This window comes from Salvia hispanica, chromosome 3 (assembly GCF_029641045.1).
Source record: "Salvia hispanica isolate PSC_SH4W2 chromosome 3, Shi_PSC_v1, whole genome shotgun sequence".
Classification (NCBI taxonomy): Eukaryota; Viridiplantae; Streptophyta; class Magnoliopsida; order Lamiales; family Lamiaceae; genus Salvia; species Salvia hispanica.
This window is the reverse complement of record NC_142694.1, coordinates 29,476,044-29,494,590: the sequence shown is the minus strand read 5'-3', so window position 1 is coordinate 29,494,590 and position 18,547 is coordinate 29,476,044. Positions and strand designations below refer to the sequence as shown.

At 34.2% G+C, this 18,547-nt stretch overlaps 3 protein-coding genes and 1 non-coding gene across 4 annotated transcripts; 3 read left to right on the top strand and 1 right to left on the bottom strand.

Annotated features, from left to right (window-relative positions):
- The first annotated feature begins 2,637 nt into the window (after positions 1 to 2,637).
- LOC125199550 (mavicyanin-like) lies at positions 2,638 to 3,573 on the top strand. The gene is made up of 2 exons (XM_048097534.2): positions 2,638 to 2,989; positions 3,073 to 3,573. Exons 1-2 carry the CDS (start codon positions 2,815 to 2,817, stop codon positions 3,450 to 3,452), a joined length of 555 nt encoding a protein of 184 aa, XP_047953491.1. The 5' UTR covers positions 2,638 to 2,814; the 3' UTR covers positions 3,453 to 3,573.
- Positions 3,574 to 7,075: 3,502 nt separating this feature from the next.
- On the top strand, positions 7,076 to 7,904 carry LOC125211015 (PLAT domain-containing protein 3-like). Its single transcript, XM_048110686.2, has 2 exons — positions 7,076 to 7,251; positions 7,327 to 7,904. Exons 1-2 carry the CDS (start codon positions 7,168 to 7,170, stop codon positions 7,798 to 7,800), a joined length of 558 nt encoding a protein of 185 aa, XP_047966643.1. The 5' UTR covers positions 7,076 to 7,167; the 3' UTR covers positions 7,801 to 7,904.
- Positions 7,905 to 11,562: 3,658 nt separating this feature from the next.
- LOC125211680 (uncharacterized) lies at positions 11,563 to 15,687 on the top strand. Its single transcript, XM_048111573.2, has 9 exons — positions 11,563 to 11,767; positions 11,846 to 11,898; positions 11,985 to 12,030; positions 13,197 to 13,236; positions 13,512 to 13,792; positions 13,883 to 13,943; positions 14,197 to 14,279; positions 14,415 to 14,765; positions 15,337 to 15,687. Exons 1-9 carry the CDS (start codon positions 11,735 to 11,737, stop codon positions 15,481 to 15,483), a joined length of 1,095 nt encoding a protein of 364 aa, XP_047967530.1. The 5' UTR covers positions 11,563 to 11,734; the 3' UTR covers positions 15,484 to 15,687.
- Positions 15,688 to 15,821: 134 nt separating this feature from the next.
- On the bottom strand, positions 15,822 to 15,894 carry TRNAA-AGC (transfer RNA alanine (anticodon AGC)). The gene has a single exon. It is a non-coding gene; the product is annotated as a tRNA-Ala (tRNA).
- Between the last annotated feature and the right edge of the window lie 2,653 nt (positions 15,895 to 18,547).

Here is an 18,547-nt window from a genome sequence, read left to right as displayed (position 1 = left end):
ATATTTTTACACCGATCTCTACTCCTATATAAAGTTATAATTACAATTTTCAAGTCTATAACAATTCAACGACGTATTTAATAATGCAAAAATCACTTTCGCCAACCTTCCTGTCACATCCTCGTCTCCTTCCACCTCTGCCCCTCTTCTTCATCATCAACAACATACTCTTCTAGGTTTCCTATTTGGTTTGCCAGCTGTGGAGGCGGTACGACAGAGAAGCGGTGAAGCTAGAGTGTGGCGGCGACTGCGAGTGACTCAACATTTTTTTATTTAAAATCTTTTAAGCGATGTATCTACTTTCTTCTATTAAGAATCATCTTAAACTCATAAGTATTAATGCTCATAAATACTATGCTAAGCTGCTTGAGAACGAATAAATGAGAAAATTAAAATGCTTTTAATTATTATGTGATATCCATCTACAACTCAATAGTCTTTTACATTCAAAAATTAGGGACATAAAGAATTATAGAATTAAACTATCATTAAACAACCATTAAGGTGGTGGTTACAACTTACAAGAAAATGGAAAGCCAAAAGAATCCTCATGTCACGTAAACTATAACAAATATAGTGATCAGGCATTGCAAATAATTATTTAATTAGTTTTTATTATAAGTTTATACTTTTGTACTTGTGCTCACAAATTCTGGCAGATTTGCGAGCAAAATTGCGAGTAAAAAGCTTGTAAACGAATTGTGCTTGCTACACCGCTTGCAGATTTGCGAGCACAATTAATGGTGCATGCATAATTACGTTTTTACGTTTTTATATATGCAAGCACAAAAGAGGTTTCAGCAAATATGCGAGCATGTACTTGCTAAAATGCTTGCAATTTTTGCAATGAGCGAAATGGGTAGCACCCTTCATGCTCGCAAAGTGCTTGCAAAATGACGTTTTGCGAGCATATTTGGTTATTTCAAGCATTTTGGTGCTTGCAAAACAACTTTTTTTAGTGTTTTGTTTATTTTTCTAATTTAATGTTAAAATTAATAATGATACACTTATTATCTTTAAAAATCTTTTCATTTCAACTTCACCTAATTATAACAAAAATAAATAAAACATTTCAAACTTATCCTATATACGTGGCGCGCCATAGGCGTGGCTTGACAAATACCAAATTTAAGGTTCAATTCGAATTGTGGAATTATACTACTTTTATGCTGAATTCAATTTGTATGTTTATGTCGATTTGTATGTTGAATTCGATTTGTATGTTTTCATTTGTGCTACTTGTATGTTTGTGATAAATCCAAGATCAAAGATTGCAAAGATAGAAGAACAATTAGAATTAGTGGAGTTTTGTCAAGTCACTCCTCCGGCGTGCCATGTAGGATAAAATTTATGTCGGAAATCTATCGGGTCGGATGTGAAATTTACACAGTCCAATGAAGTTCATGACTTTTCATGGAACATTAAAGTTCACGGAAAAGAACTAAACTATTTTGAAAATTTTTAGCGGCAATTTGCCCTTATTTTAAGACTTTATGTCAGGATTGAGTATCCAATATGATACGTAATCATTAGAAAACACAAACAAACCAATTTGATATCACGCTATAAATCGATGCAATATGTGATACTCCACCTGTCCCCTTTAAGATACTCTACTATGGATTAAACACAGCAAACGGTGCTGTGGAATGAAACACAATCGTTTTAATACAAATATGAGATTCCTACTTTTATACTTCCTTCTATCCCTGAATATCTTATTCATATTTAAAGGTGCAACAATGCTACTATTGTTTAGTTTGGCAAATTAAAAATATCACGAACTTTACTCGAGTTTGTTATTTTCCATCAAAAAAAAAATATCGGCTATATTAATGGAACGAAGAACAATTTTAGAAGGCATACTAAAAAAACTATCCTCAAAAATTGAACAACTTGAAGCTTTTGAAGTTATTGTCGAGAAATTACGAAAAAAAAATTGTATCATAATATTATTCGCCGTAATTTTTTCGTTGATGAGAAATAACACTCGGATAAAATCCGTAATATTATTTGTCAAGATTAAAATTCACGGGGAAAAATCTAACTTTTTGAAAACTTCATAATATTAGGAGCTTATATTCCAACTTAAAATGGTTACACATTGTCCATCCAATGCAAGAAACTTTTCTAAAAACAAATAAAAGGAGAGAGAATACGAAATGACTAATTAAAACCATCTTCAATCATATCCAAAAAATAAGTTTTGGTGTAAAAATCTTCTCAATCATGCATCAAATTCAAACTCATTTTTAATGTTTTTTTTGTCAAACAACATCAAATATGATGTTACTGCAAAAATGTGTGAGGCAAAAACACAAAAATGGTGTAAATTTTGAATTTAGTATAAATAATTGGAATAAAACTACTTTTTGATATGATATATACTCAAAAATGAGTTTGGATTTGGTGTAAATGATTTGAGATGGTGTAAGTTATAAATTTACATTTAAATTTAAATTTAAATCTACATCAAAATTCTATTCCAGTTGAACCAACGTTTTCTAATTGATTAAAGTACTTATTATTTTAGTTAAATATTCATAATAAATATAAAAAAAGGGACCATAATTGAACCGATTTCTGAAAATGTTTGACTGAATGAGCGCAAGTGTTGAGTGTTTCCAAAGAAGAAAAACACGTAAGCATAACTGAATCACCCCACTCCCAACACTACTTCACTTCACCACTCCTCATGCGATCTCTCTCTTCCTCCTACGCCTATATATATATCATCAATTCACCATCTTCATCACCACATTCCATTTCTTCATCCTCTCTCATCTCAATTCACCTATATACATAACCCAATCAATGGCTTCCAAAGCAGCCACTTTCCTCCTCGCCGCCTCATTCGCTATCACGGCAGCCTCAGCCTTCCAGTTTGAGGTCGCAGACGAAATCGGGTGGTCCAAACCCACCGGAAAAGAGCGCGAAACCTACAACGAGTGGGCCGCGCAAAACAGGTTCCACATCCGAGACACACTCCGTAAGTTCCCAACACCAAACATATCCAACACATTCACAAACATCTTAATTTCACATTCACAAACTTCTTAATTTTTGCATCAGACTTCCACTATGCGAAAGACTCGGTGCTGGTGGTCACCTCGGCCGATTATCTAACGTGCAATGCAACGAATCCCATCGCTGAATTCGACGATGGAAGCACAGTGTATGAGCTAGACAGGCCGGGCTTCTTTTACTTCATCAGCGGGCAGCCCGGCCACTGCAAGTCGGGCCAGAGGCTCATCGTTCGCGTCATGCATCCTTTGCCGCCTGCTGCTGCGCCCGAGCTTGCGCCGGAACTTCCACCTTCCTTGGCGCCGACGGGCGAGGGCGATGGGGATTCGAGGTGGCCGGAGTTTAGTTCGACTGTGAAATTGTCTGTTGTTTCCTACTTCGTTGCTGCTTTTGTAGCACTTGTTGTCACGGTCTACCTCTTCGTGTAGGATTCATTAATTTGGTTTAGTTTTTTTTTTTTTTTTTTTTATCGAATTCATATACGAATTTGTGATTGTTCTTAGGTTATTGATAGATGATGGTATTGTTATGTTATTTGATATTATTGCTTATGATTTTAGTTTGTCATTTTATTATAGTTTGACTGATGTCCGAGTTTCATTATATATTTACATTGGTAAACTTGGGTACATCAAATTTAGTCGGACAATTATTTTTGGATATCAAACTAATCCACTTAATTGCAAAAACCAAGTAAATAACAAATTTTGTGTCTCCGTGGATGAAGAGAGTGGGAGTTGACGACACTACCAAAGGCATCATGGCCATTGCATTGTGAGTCATTGTGAACAAGAAAATAAAGTTTTGAAATTAATGAATGCTTTGTAAGAGCTGAAATATGCACGAAGAGTATGGAATAGGAGAATCAAAGACAAGTACCCTCATGAATATGCATTCCATATCAAAACTAAAGGAGAAAATATTTAAGTAGTGTTTTGGTATGTTTTATTTTCACATGAAACAATCAAGCATATTCAAGAAGATCATGAGAGAAGAATTTGATATGACATAGATCTGGTTGATGGCACACAATTAACTATGCAAGAAAGATTATGAAAAAAAAATTAAAATAGAGAATTGCATACTATCAAAACACAGTGGACTGTGGGTCAAGTTATCCAAGAAAGATACGCTAGATGAATAATGTGAGTGATACTCAGATATATGATCGACTATATATGGCCTATTCAATTATAATTATATGGCCTAATGTCACATTATCAACTTTGTGAAACTAAATATTTGACTACCATGCAGTTTAAATCAGGAGTTTATTAATGGAGGTGGGTTGCAACAAAACAGCCAACACCTATCTGTATGGATAACATGTAGGTGATTGTGTTATAAAAAATTTGGTGTTGTATAATCAAAGTAAGCACATCAACACTTGTTTCTACTATACCAGAGAATGCATTGCTAAATAGGAGGTTCATATGCGGAATACGTGAAATCACAAGACTCAAGTGTGGAGTACATAAAATCATACTTCATCAGTCCCATAAAAATAAGCTAAATTTCTTTTTCGTTAATCCCATAGAAATAATCCATATTCATTTATGGAAAACTTTTCTCTTTCTTTTTACTTTATCATTTATTGGCCATACCATCTAGAACATTATTTCTACTACTTTTTCTCCTTCTTTACGCATTAAAATCAATGTCATTCCCAATTAGCCGATTTCTATGGGACGGAGGGAGTAAGATATAAGAGAATGCATTTCAAAACAGATGACTCTATTGTGGAGTACGGAAAATCACAAGATCAAGTTGCTAATATTTTCATAAAGCCACTTAAGTACAAAGATTTTATCAAGATGGAAACATTTCATAACAAATCAGGTTTAATTTGAGTGATGAACCTTGATTTTTGTAGTTTGCAATAGAAATATCAGAATATTTGTGAAAGAAGATAACTAGATATTCTGTGATACTCATTTTGTCTACTAAAAACTTTGAGTCTATTTTTACAGGTGCCTTGGGACGGGATTTTCAGGTAGGATGGTGAGACGGAGAAGTTATTGTATGCATGCAGAACTCTTATTATCCCGAGGCGGTTCTCTAGCAACAATTGTCGATGTACGAGTAGAATTAATTCGGTCGAGTGAGGGTGATTAGCTCTTTTAGTTTTGAGGTTGTGGTTGCATTAATGCAAATGATATCGTGCCACTTAATTTAAGTTATAAAGATAGGGTTGAAATATTATTCATTGCAAAATCAGAATAAATCAATAATTTAGTTATAAAATCAGAAAAAATAAATAATTTGGTTTCAAAATCAAATATATCAATAATTTGATAATTTATAATTGAATTTTAAAGTTGATACAATTTTAAAATTTGACAAAAGAATAGAAATTTATATGTAAATTATCCTTTAGCTAAATTATTCAAAACAAATTAATTTAGATAAAAAAAAATAATTTTATTCTAAATCAAAATGAATAAACCAAAATACGCATGTGTATATACATATTCAAGTTCCTAAATATCTATTCAAATAAATACAAAGGAGGAAACATTGAAGATACATTAAAACAATTAACAACAACCGTTAATACATTCATTAATATTATTATTATGGTGCACATAATGAATAGAGATGCAAATTGCAGCTGAAATTTGTAGTATCACATATCACGCAACACAGAAAAAAATCAACAAATATTACCAACAATTACTATGCAGTATATTTATACAAAACGACAGCGCATAAAGCACAACATGGCTTGCTGTGTTTTGCAAAACTGCAGAGGATCCTTGCCCGCTCTATAGATGAGCTTCTGATGTGGTTGCATTAATGCAAATGAAACAATGTTGCATTAAACTCAGGCAATTGCTAGCTCTATAGATGAGCTTCTAGTTTTTATTTTTTTTATACTGGGCATGGAAGGTTTTCACTCACAAAATGTTTTATATACAAAACTGGGAGATTTAGAAGTTGTTGGATTGTAGTTGCTTCAACTAATACTTATGTTGCAGCCACTTGATCAATTGGTGTATCAGTGTATTGGATTTTGAGGCCGATGCAAGTGATTATGCACAAATTTTGGTTGTAGGAGTAGAGGAATTCAATTTATGTGTTAATAGTGGAATTTGTTTGATATATAGATGATTGAGTATATTTTGTTTAACTTTGATTAGAATTAAAAAGAAGAGAAAAGTAATTGAAATACGTTGGCTGATAGTGAGTTTCACGTGGTGAAAAGGTTTTCAAGAATAGAAAATGGACTAATTTTGTGGAAAGAACTAAAATGGCAAAAGAAGACTATTTTATAGTAGGATTTAGTGTATTTATTGAGAATTATGTATTACAAATATATTGATAATTATAGTAGAAATATTTGAACTTCGGTATTAGAAATATCTGGATACAAAGTGAAGAAATGTCTAGAAAAATATACTCCATTGTTCCCTAAAATAGACTAGTTTTACTATTTTGGATATCCCTTAAAATTAAACTAATTTTAAATAAAATAAAAACTTTTTTCCTCTGATCAGTCTCATTCTCATAGTCTCATTTTGGATCATCTCTTACAAGGTGAGTACCTCATCTACTATCAAAGCTCTCTCCCAGCGCCAAACTTTTGTGTGGATCGGTTTACTTAAAATCAAAATCTCGCTTTGTATATAAATTATTCACGTTTATATATGTATTTTTTTTTTATATTTTATCTAACATGTAGCGGTGTACTTGCCTCCATGAACATCATATATGTGGCAATCACATTTTTAAGAAGTAAAATTGGATTATAGTAATATGACAAGTATATTTACTTTTATCACTATTTCATAATTTTATGATAATAATTTTATTATTAAGTAAATAATTTATTTCCTTAAACCTTTTTAATTAGTAAATAGTACTCCTATTTCTTATTGATATACTTTGTCTGAATCACAACTTTATGTAGTATAATGATTGAGCTAGTCAAACGCCAAAATTTTGTTATGTTTGTTAGAGTTGAATAAGTAATACACAGATCAAGAAGAATTATCTGTACGATGAACTAGCTATAAATAGAGCACATGCAATATCTATATATCTATTTGAATCATACAATACAATATCTATACACAGTTTTATACAACTAGTATTGATTAGTCGAGAAGTAAATAGGTATTTTACGACCATCGGTAGAGAAAGATGTCCAGTCACATCGGGTTGATACACGCCACAGCTTCGCTCGTCGCCACCCTTTTCGTGATCACCTCATCCGCATCTTCTCCTGTGTGTGATTCTTATGTAATCGAGTTTGTTTAATTTTTATGATCATGGTGACCTTTAATTGTTTTTTTGACGTAGGATTGTGTTTACACACTGTATGTGGAGACGGGATCAGTGGTGAAAGCAGGGACCAACTCGAAAATCAGCGTGACGCTGAGCGACTCGAGCAAGGCCTCGGTTTGGATCCCGGACCTCAAGGAATGGGGCCTCAAGGGCCCAAAACACGACTACTTGGAGAGGGGAAGTGTCGATGTTTTCACGGGCCTCGCGCCCTGCATCGGGGCCCCCATTTGCAAGATCAATATCACCTCTGATGGCGCCGGGTCCCACCACGGCTGGCTCTGTAACTCCGTGGAGATCACCTCCACGGGGCACCGCATGGGCTGCAGCCAGTCCATTTTCTACGTGGACCAGTGGCTCTCCAGGGATGCGCCGCCCTACAACTTGTCGGCTGTTGTTAACGGCTGTGGAGATTTTGCGGCCCGGAAAAGTGTTGGCCCATTTGTTTTCGCGAGGCCCATTGGATCTGTTTCTGCGGCTGCTGCAAAGTGAAGTGCGATGAGTTTTTATATTGTTCTAGTGAGATTAAATTGATCGAACAAGGCTTTGTTTTCCGTTTTTCAAGTAAATAAAATAGAGTTTGTTTGCTTGCAAAATTTAAGTCAGTCTACTATTTTTTCTAGCTCACATGTAAAAAAAACTGAAATAGTCAAGTTTAGTTTGAATAATAGTATTATTAACATACATGACATGACACTACTATAAAAAAACACATCTAAGGACGCTTTTAAAGTTAATTCGGGACACTATTTTTTGTTTCTAAATATTTCACCGACGCTTTAAAAAGCGTCCTTATTGGTAGCGTGCCAAATTAAAATAAATACGCAATTAGCAAGCATCGGTGAATTAATTTGAAGACACTTTTAAATTGCGTCTTCAACATATTTTCCAACGCAATTCATAAAAGCGTCCTAGTTTTCACATCCTTACTAACATTAAGACACTATTAAAAAGTGTCCCGAAATTTACTTGAAAGTGTCTCCAATTAAACAATCAAAGATATGTCAATTAGATATATAATATATTATATACAATATACAATATACAATTGTGAATTTGAAGTATATGTAAGTAATGACCTTGATGGTGGTTTTCTTTTTTATTTTTTCATGGGTTCTTTATATGAGCATAGTCCACAAAAGTATATGTTAGTAATGAACACGATACCATCTCTGTCTTCCGACGTCAATGACGACTATGATCGAGGAGTTTTGCAAGGAAGCTAAGAGATAAATGAATATGGGAGACAAGAACATTTACTACTTGCATTAATTGATTGTAATGCGTGTTTTTATTGTTTATTTTCATGTCAATATGGCATATTCACTACACTAAGCTAACTAACCTCCTAACTAATTAGTGTAGCCGATTCGCATTGAAAGCAACAAAATGCTACTATACACCTAATAATCTAATTGGTATTCGATTTCCTAAATAAAATAATATTTCCTTCATTCTAACTAAGTTGAATCGTATTCCTTTTTGAGATGTTCCAACTAAGTTGAGTCATTTCTATTTTTGACAAAAAACAAAACATCCAATCACTCTTACTTTATTCCACCATTGATTTTACTCTGTCTATTTATCTTTCCTACTTTATTCCTCTCTCCTATTTTTCAACACAATTTCTAATCTCCGTACCCAAAAGTTTTGTCTCAACTTAGTTAGGACGGAGGGAGTACTAAGATATAATATAGGATTGAGTTGTGAGATTATTTTAGTCATATAGGGTTAGCTATGACTAATTATTCCATAATTCATCTAGGATTGAATCTCATGAATAAAACACACTACACATTTAATTTGGGATACAATCTTGCAAGCCGAACACCCCCTAGGGGTATTCAGTTTGAAAGATTATGCCCAATTATTAAATTAGTACTCCCTCATTTCCATAGTAATAGAGTCACTTTGGCATTTGGTACGTTCCATAGTAATATAGTCATTTCTCTTTTTAGTAAAAGTCAACACATTTTCCACACCTACTTTACTCTCTCTTACTTTTTTCTCTCTTCATCTATCTATCTTTTTCATTTTCCACTTTATTCTTCTTTTACTTAACTCGCCTAACACAAATTTTTTTAATCTCCGTGCTGAAAAGAAACACCTCCATTACTATGGAACGGGTCGAGTATTATGTTTGGTTCATGATATTGAACCTCATTACTTAATCTAAGATGGATAGTCATGTGATAATTAGTCATTGTCAATCCCGTTCTACTAAATAATCTCACAACTTAATCTTAGATTATACTATCTTGCTTGATAAAAGGAAAAAATGATGAAAGTTTTTCTTACTCCTCTTCCTTTTCTATAAAAATCCAAATTTTGATGTCAATACTCCATAGATAGTAGTTCGAACTGTATGTTGGGAGAATTTGAATATTGAACAAAACCGGATAATCTGAAAGTCGTGAAGATATCACTTTAAGATCAAATCAATTTCGGTGGTTCTACCAAAATATTTGATCGGATAAAATTCAGAAGATTTACTACAATATGTTGATATATAAGATTGTACAAAACCAGAAGAATCGATCAGAATTTGAAGAAGACGAACCAGTGCACCTGCTGATGAAACAGTGCATCTGTTGGGAATATAACTGAAAATAACTAATTTTCAAAAGGTTTCTGAAATTGCAAATTAGTCCTTTGACTTTCAGAAATTACATTTTCGGATGAATTTCTTATACAGGGGTTGCCGCCCCTTGGACCCCGCTACCCGGGGGCGCTGCCCCCGGACCCCCATTCATCTGTTAAGGGGCTTCGCCGCTAACATCATAATGAATTCAAATAAGCGTGCACTCCGCACCTCCATACTTAAATGATGTATCATTATAATAATACTAATCAATCAAGTTAATCCAATTATACTAAAATATCCAACACTGTATAGGAACAATAATCTATTTCGCTCGAATGGTTTATAGGGGAACCCTGCCTCTGATCCATTCGACACGGGCAATTTCTTTTCTGTCAATACGCCCTGCAATTTGTACTTGAATTCCATTTGTATCCGCTTGTTTAGTTAATTCAATAGCATTTTTCATTGCTTTTCGAAATGAAATTTGATTTTTTAACTGTCCAGCTATAAATTCTATATATTGCTACTATTTTATCTAATAAACCAAACGACACCTTACTAATTTTGTCAAGTTTCTCCCTTTGCATTACCATGTTGTTGGTTCAGCGGCTCACACCACTCTCAATTCAACCTCACCTCGGGGTGCAAATTTAGTTCTCGGGTTTTGGGTATACGCGGTCCTGACCCAATACCCGACGGGTTTTGGGTACCCGAAACCCGAAATTATGGGTTAGGGTATGGGTTTGGGTAGTTAATGTTAGAATTTTTCAGATTTAGGGTACTCAAAACCAGTATTATAGTACCCGACTAATATCTAATTAAACCCGATTAATTATGTATTGTAATTAAGATTTTTATTTAGTATAGGGCCGACGGCCCGTAGGGTAAATTTATTTAACCACATTTAAACTTAGGGTAGTAGAATCGTAATCTGGAAAAAGCTAAAGCATTAAAATTGAAAGTTTAAACTTTTAATAATAGTCAATATATAGTAGTATTGTGAGTTAATGAAGAGAGAGTAAAATAAGAGAGATGAAAAAGTAGAGATAGAGATGTTTCTATTTTATGAAACGTTTCATTTTTAATGGGACAAACTAAAAAGGAAAACGTTTCATTTCTAACAGGACAGAGGGAGTAAATTCTATTCTCGTCCCAATATAATTTATATAAATAGAATAAATTTGAAATTTAGTAAGTTCGGGTTTATCGGTACCTGATTAGTTGAGTTCGGATACACGCATTGCGTATCAGGGTATCCGAATTCACATACGGATCGGATTTTAGATATGGATATTTTTGAAATTTTGGGAATCTTTTGGGTTTGGGTACCCATGGGTATCCGAATTTGCAGGCTACTCACCCCATCGTGACTCGCTACTCCTTTTTATAGAGCACTAGTACTACCTCTTTCTAGTCATATTTTATCATTTCAGTCCATTCATATCCACACTCACGTGTTAATGTAAAACTAATAATTATGACTCGCATAGTCAACTAAGTTATTCAATACATTTTTTTTTACGTTTCTTAAAACTTATAATTCAAACCGAATGTGAATGTGAGTTCTGTTATAAAAGAGGTATAAATAATTATATTAATATTCACTTGCTGACAGAGCGGTATGAAGATTAATTTACAAAGTAGTACAGTTAAAAGCATGATTAATTAATGAGTTTCCTTCTCTGACTCTCTTCTTCAATTCCGAGATAACTTCCTAAACACTCTCCCGTCTCCCTCTCAATTCCGAGATCTGAGCTACCTTCTTCCTTTGGCTGCTTTTACCGAATTCGAAACCCCTAATTTCAACGAGCACTTCTCAAGGTGCTGCTCGAGGTGCCATTTATGGATCCTGACCCTCCTAAACGTCCAAAAAGGGTCTGCGCTTCATTGTCATACGCATTCTTAATTAAGTGGTATTATTATCTGATTTTTTTTCTGTTTGTGATTTCTCAGGTTCATAAATATGTTCCAAAACCTCAAACTCGGAAATCCGTTTCAACTGCAATGTACTCTTAACAAACCTCCACAACCGGCTTGTATTTCCATTTTCTATGTATAATTCTCAAGACTGATGTTGGAATGAACTTTGCAGTGGCGATGATGGCGGAACGCAGCGATTCCCTGCCCGCGGAGTTTCCGTAATTCTCTCTCCTATTTACTTATTTTTCGCTCTCCAATTTTGTCTGCCGATTAAGGAAAGATAAATTATCAGAATCAATTATTTCGTTTTGAACTTGAGGGATTTTAGGAACACAGCTGTGGTCTTGTTGCACTTTCCCTACTCACATAATCACATGAGCTTGCTTCTCATTGACATTGTAATTAAAGGTTTTGAATGATTTATTTATTGCAAAATTTAAGAGGATAATTCTCTACCGCTCTACCATGATGAACTTGCGGGAAAAACTTTTACACTATAAGTTACTTATACAAGTGCTTTAGTAATTACTACAGAGAATATTTAATTTAGCTGAAGAATTAAATTGAGATTGACAGCAAAATGTTAAGAAACTTAGTGGTGTATGATCAGACTACTTTTCGTGTTTATTTAATCTTTTGCTGAATGGTTTCTGGTTAGAACAAGGATCTGTTTTCTTGATTTAGTTTTATGTGCATGATTCACCCTGAAACCAATTACAACAGGGACTAGTTACATTCGTGTTAAATCTCTTAAAATAGATGAAAATTGGTTTAGATATGGTTGTGTACAATATATAGGCTTATGGGTGTCTGAGCAAAATAAGTCGTCTAAGAAAATTTTATTTAATATCTAATTGAATGCAGATCTTGTTTTCAAGTTCATAAGTGACAGTTTACTACTCTCTATTACTTCATTTATCAAAAGTAGTAAAAGGATAAATGAAGTAAAAGTGAAATGGGAAATTTAATGGTGGATATTCCAAAAGACAGAGGAGTAGTGTTTTTCCCTATTGTTCTTTCCTGTTTTGCTCTTTCCATTTTTGTAGGAGTGTAATTAGCCTATACATATACCTTGGAGTTTTGATTTTTCTTATTCCTTCATATAGAAAAGATACAACAAAGGTTCCCAGTATGATAGAACCATTTTTTTGCTTTTCAATGTTATATGGCTTCCTCCTTAATCATATCATATTGTTGCAATATGTTTGCTTCCAGTGGATTTTCATCTTTTGGTTTGAGTAGATATGTTGCAGTGATTAAACTTTTTGCAGCCCTTTGCATTGCTATAACATGGGAAAGATTGTAGTCCTAGCTTATCAATGTATTTCTGAGGTAATTATTGCCTGATAGATGTTTCTGACTGCTTCAATTTCCCAATTTGTAGGGGCATCTAGCAAAGCCGGGAGTAAAAGTGGAGAAGAAATGTAATCTCTTTTCTGAAATCTCGTTAGGTTGCAGTTAATATAATTTTTAGTTGTTTAATATGGGTGCCACTTTGTAAATTTATTTAATGACAAATATTAGCTGGTGCTATTGGGTATGGCCTTTGCCTTTGTAAATGAGAAACGTAATTATTTGTTTTGTACAGGATAGAGAAACATAAACCTATTAGTATAGCAATTTTTATCAGGTTTCAGACAGTATTATGGTATTTTTGTTATGTCTCATTATGAAACTATGTTTGAATTTGAAACCACAGCTCCAGTGCAAGTTGCCTTTTCACACGAAGTTGAATCAAGTACCATAACAGGCTCAAGCAGACAAAGGCAAAGGGCTGATGATGGAAGTTCTTCGGCCTACTCAGAAGCATCTACCACCGGCGAAATGCAAGATTATTTTACTTCTACATCCTCTGCAAGAACACAAGACGTCACTGACAATATTGTTGATGAAACTGGTGGTGCTACTGTGAAGAAGAAGAAGAAGAAGAAGAAGAAGAAGAAGAAGAAGAAGAAGAAGAAAGAATATCGAGCCCCTTGGGTAAAGACAATTTTCTTAATCCTATCCCTTTTCCAAACTATATGGAGAAAAATACTGAGGTTGAGCTTATGTCTTCAACTTTGTCCGCAGGATTATAATAGTTTGTATCCTACTGAACTACCTCTTAGGAAACCTCATTCTGGAAACCCAGGTATCTCTCTGATGTATTACAATGAAGAGCTTTTTAGTACCCATTTTATTGAGGAACAGTATGGGGCTGCAGGGGATCTGGGTGGTCCCACTAATGAAATGCTTTTGTGAAGGAAAAATATAATAAATACAATCAGATTAGGATAGCTAAAATAACTTGATTCTTCAACCTTATAGCCTGTCTTCTGAGTTTTGTAAATTAAAATCTACCATGTGGCAATAATAGTAATTCTTTTCTGTTTTGCTTCCTCCAGAAATTCTTGATAAAGCTGAATTCGAGGATGCTAAGGAGTATGATGAAAAATCTCTAAATTCTGCTTCAATTCTTGGCTTGCTGGTCAGTATTATATTTGATTTAATATTGAACATGTTTGTTCGTGTGTCTCCTTGTAAATGTAATTATAGATATCCTCCTCATCTTTTGATATTAGATTTCTGATTTTCGGTCCATTTTGCTTCTTTTCATTCACAGGAAAAAGACGATACACCTAGGATGCTTGTTTTCAAGTTTCCTCCCAATCTTCCTGTAGGCAGAGCACCAGGATATGCCAACAGGAGAGAAACAGATGATAACTTGAGAGCAGTAGAAAAATCAGTGAAAATCGGGAAAGGAAAGGAGAAAGTAATGGTTGGCAGTGTTGCAAAATCTTCTGGCAACTCTCATGGCATAAAAGAGAAAGAAATAGCTGGAAGCTTCATAATGAGTGGTTCCCCACGTAAAAAAGACACCAGTTTGGAGGAGTTTCCTGAGGGATACATGGGCAAGATGTTGGTCTACAAAAGTGGTGCTGTTAAGTTCAAGTTAGGAGATATCATGTATAATGTGAGTCATTTTTACCCTGCTTCATGCTTTTGTACTTTCCTAATCCTGTTTCTGTTGACACATCATTTCTGTTGGAATTCATGCTTACTAATTTTCTGCCCTGTCCTGGAAACTGTATTGCGTGCTAGCCATTTTCTGCTGGACAAACTGTATAGATTAACTGAAGGACATGGTTTCAGGAAACCCTTATAGACAACATTTTAGCTTTAATTCATTTAAAGCTAATTACCAAATACCAATAGAAATAGCGTTATAGCCATAAGTAAGCTTCAGTTTTCCTATTTATATTAGGCTCAAAGTTATGAAGTATTTTCTCCATTTTTATCATAACAGCAACTTCTGCATTGCCCTCCTATGTTATCATAACAGTCACGAATCGTGACTGTAGGTTTAGCTGAATGAACTTGATCTTAGCCAATGTAGACTCAAGTGGTCAGGATGACATGTTTTCAGGGCTGTGTGGGTGTTTTATTCTGGACATAAATAAATACCGGTTATAGTTGCACCGTAATCTATTTGTATCTTTTCAAAATTGATCCTATCATCTGTAACATTATGGCATGGCTTGCAGGTTTCTTCTGGTACTGCCTGCACTTTCCATCAAAATGTTATGGCGGTCAACATAAAGGATAAACGGTGCTGTGATTTGGGAGGACCAGACATGACAGCTATTGTGACTCCCAACATCGACTCCCTGTTAAGTAGCCAGATGGATTGATTTGGATTAGCAGTGCCGTAGTCCTTAGCAACTATATGCAGATCCAAGTAGCTAACTTGCGTTCGTGATGCATGACCAAGACATACAGCTTCACGGGCGTGTAGATTTGATTGTACAAATGTGTAGCATGGCGCAGATATATTGTTGCATCATTTTGTAGGAGTTATCACTATTCTGAATTACCTATTCTGCAAAGTTCTCATCTCTCGAGTCTCAACCGTCTCGTAAGTAGGTTCAGGTGAGTATGTTTAAGCTGAAAAACAAAAAAATAGTACAATGAAAACTAAATCCAGATTTAATGATGATAAGTTGAAACCAGTAGAGATACAAGAACAAAATGGAGGTGCGGGGAATCGAACCCCGGACCTTTCGCATGCTAAGCGAGCGCTCTACCATATGAGCTACACCCCCCAAACTAAACCTTATTTGTATGATGCTTTGTGATACCGATTTTTTGTAATGAATACTCCAAACTGTCCCGAATTATCTGGGACAGAGTGAGTAATAAATAATGCATGGGAAATGAGCGTGAAAAAGAGTCCATGGAAGCAAAGAGAAACGATAAAGAAGGGTTAGTTTCCAGGTTTGATATGCACAAAAAATAAGAAATGAAATATGTCTTATGAGTCTATGACTCTTATCTCACCAAGGAGTAAAATGACTGTCTAACGCTTCTTAAATACGGATTATGAAAATAAGGGGAAAACGATCATAATTAGCTTAATAAATGAACCAACAAAAATCTAAATAAAAAAGAGCTCACTTGAAGAGAAGCAATATTTTTTTTCTGTAGTGTATTTTTTTATCTGTATTATATCCAAAATCACATGCACTATGGTATTGGTATCAATATGTCATAAATAACGTGGAAATTTAGTGTCATAATCCTTGACAATGAGCTTTGGCTTTCAAGCTTACCCGAGATGGATTAGGTAACTTGCATAGTTGCATCTTTAATTTCGTCAACAAAAGCCAAATTACCAAGTTTGAATCCATGATGCAGTTCTTTTGCAATAACGTGATTATTTATTTAGGATTAAGTACTTTAGTTGTAGGGGTGGTTATAACTCATGATCATAAGATTATCCATGTAGAATTAAGGTATAAGATTCAATCTCATGGCTCAAACACAATTCATATTCAACTATGAAAAACAATCTTGCAAACCGAATGGTCCTATGTGTCTTATTTGATCCAAGTTTCGCACATATTAACAAAAGTCTTAGTAAATTTGGAAACGTCAAAAAAATACTCCCTCCGTCCATGAAAAATAGGACACTTTGTGAATGACACGAGTTTTAATGTAGAATTGGTAAAGTAAGATAGAAAGGAAAAAAGTAAGAGAAAATTAGTGTTAGTGGAATGTAGGATCTATATTGTTAGTAAGAGAGAAGGAAAAAAAGTAGATAGGTTGTTGAAAACCTTCCTTTTTTGAATGTGTCCTATTTTTCGTGGACAACCAAAAATAGCAAATGTGTCATATTTTTCGTGAACAGAGGGAGTACTATTTGTTGGGAAATATTGTTACAATTAAGTGTTTTAATTGATACCAAAACCTCAAATATTATAAAACCTATAATGAATTTTAGTTCAAATAAGGTCCCTCTTGATATGATATAATGAAATGCTGGTAGAATGGATTGAATGTAGGAATAGAATGCAAATAGGAATGAAATGACATATTCTTTTACATTTCCTTTGAACTTTCATTCCATTCCGTCTATATTCCATTATACTATTAAATATAAGTATGCTTAGTTTTCTGCCTTGGCTACCAACTTTGGCGCACTTAAGGTTGTTTTAATACTCCCTCCGTCCCGCTTTAGCAGTCCCATTGACTTTTCTGCACTCGTTTTGTAAAAATGATAATAAATAGTTAAAGTGGAGAAATAATAAAGTAAAAAAGAGAATAATGTATATAAGACTCTTCTCTATATTATTCTCTTTTTACTTTATTATTTCTCCACTTTAACTATTTATTATCATTTTTACAAAACGAATGCAGAAAAGTCACTGGGACTGCTAAAGCGGGACGGAGGAAGTATTTAATTATACGGTATTGAAACATCATGGTTTTACAAAGACATTGGTTTCGAATAGAGAACGCATATTTTCTATTGTTATCTGGAATGATTTGTTGAGACTCAGTGATGCAAAACATATAGAGAAAACACACTAAACGGAGAAGTAATTAGAGAAACCCTAGTTTCTGTGAAAACGAAAAATATTATTATCAAAATCAACTGCGTCCAAGGACAAAAAAAAATTATATTTATAAGCGTCTAGAAACCCTAGAAATTCAAAAGGAAATAAAACACAAAATAGAAAATTAAAACTAAGTCCGAAAAAACAGTAAACTGTCGTTTTCACCCCTAAACAATGTCAGATGGCCAAAATCCATCGTCCGTCATTGCGACAATGTCGCGTTGCTTTCACCCTCAAATCGCGTTTCACATGCACCGTGCGAATTTCAAGTCATTTTGACACCGAAGGTTTCAGCCTGATTTCTACGTTCGAACTGCAGCACTCAATGATACTAAACTGCACTTCACAATAACTTATCATCCCCAATCGGATGGCTAGACTGTGGTTTGAAAAGAAGTGAGTGCAAAAAAGATGCGACTCGGCTATGAGGGAATGAAGGGAGTGCTAAGTTTTCAGTATATAGCGGTATACTTCCTCTATCCTATAAAAATATGTGTATTTTCCACGTCCACTCGTCCCATAAAAATATGAGCAATTTTATTTATGGAAATTTGTCCTCAACTTACTCATATGGAGTATATCAATTTATTTACAATTTAAACCACCATGACTCATCATTACAAATCATTAAACACTTAATGTAGATCCCACTAACACTACTTTAAATACTCTTCACCTTCTCTTTCTTATTTTACCAATTTTACAATAATTTTAAGAATTCTCGTGTTATTTTAAATGCATATATTTTTATGCAACGAAGGGAGTATAAAAATTCATATCAAAAAATTTCACCAATGTACTATACTGTAGTGAAAAATTTTGGTATACCAAAAATTAGTACAGTAGTATATTTGGTACT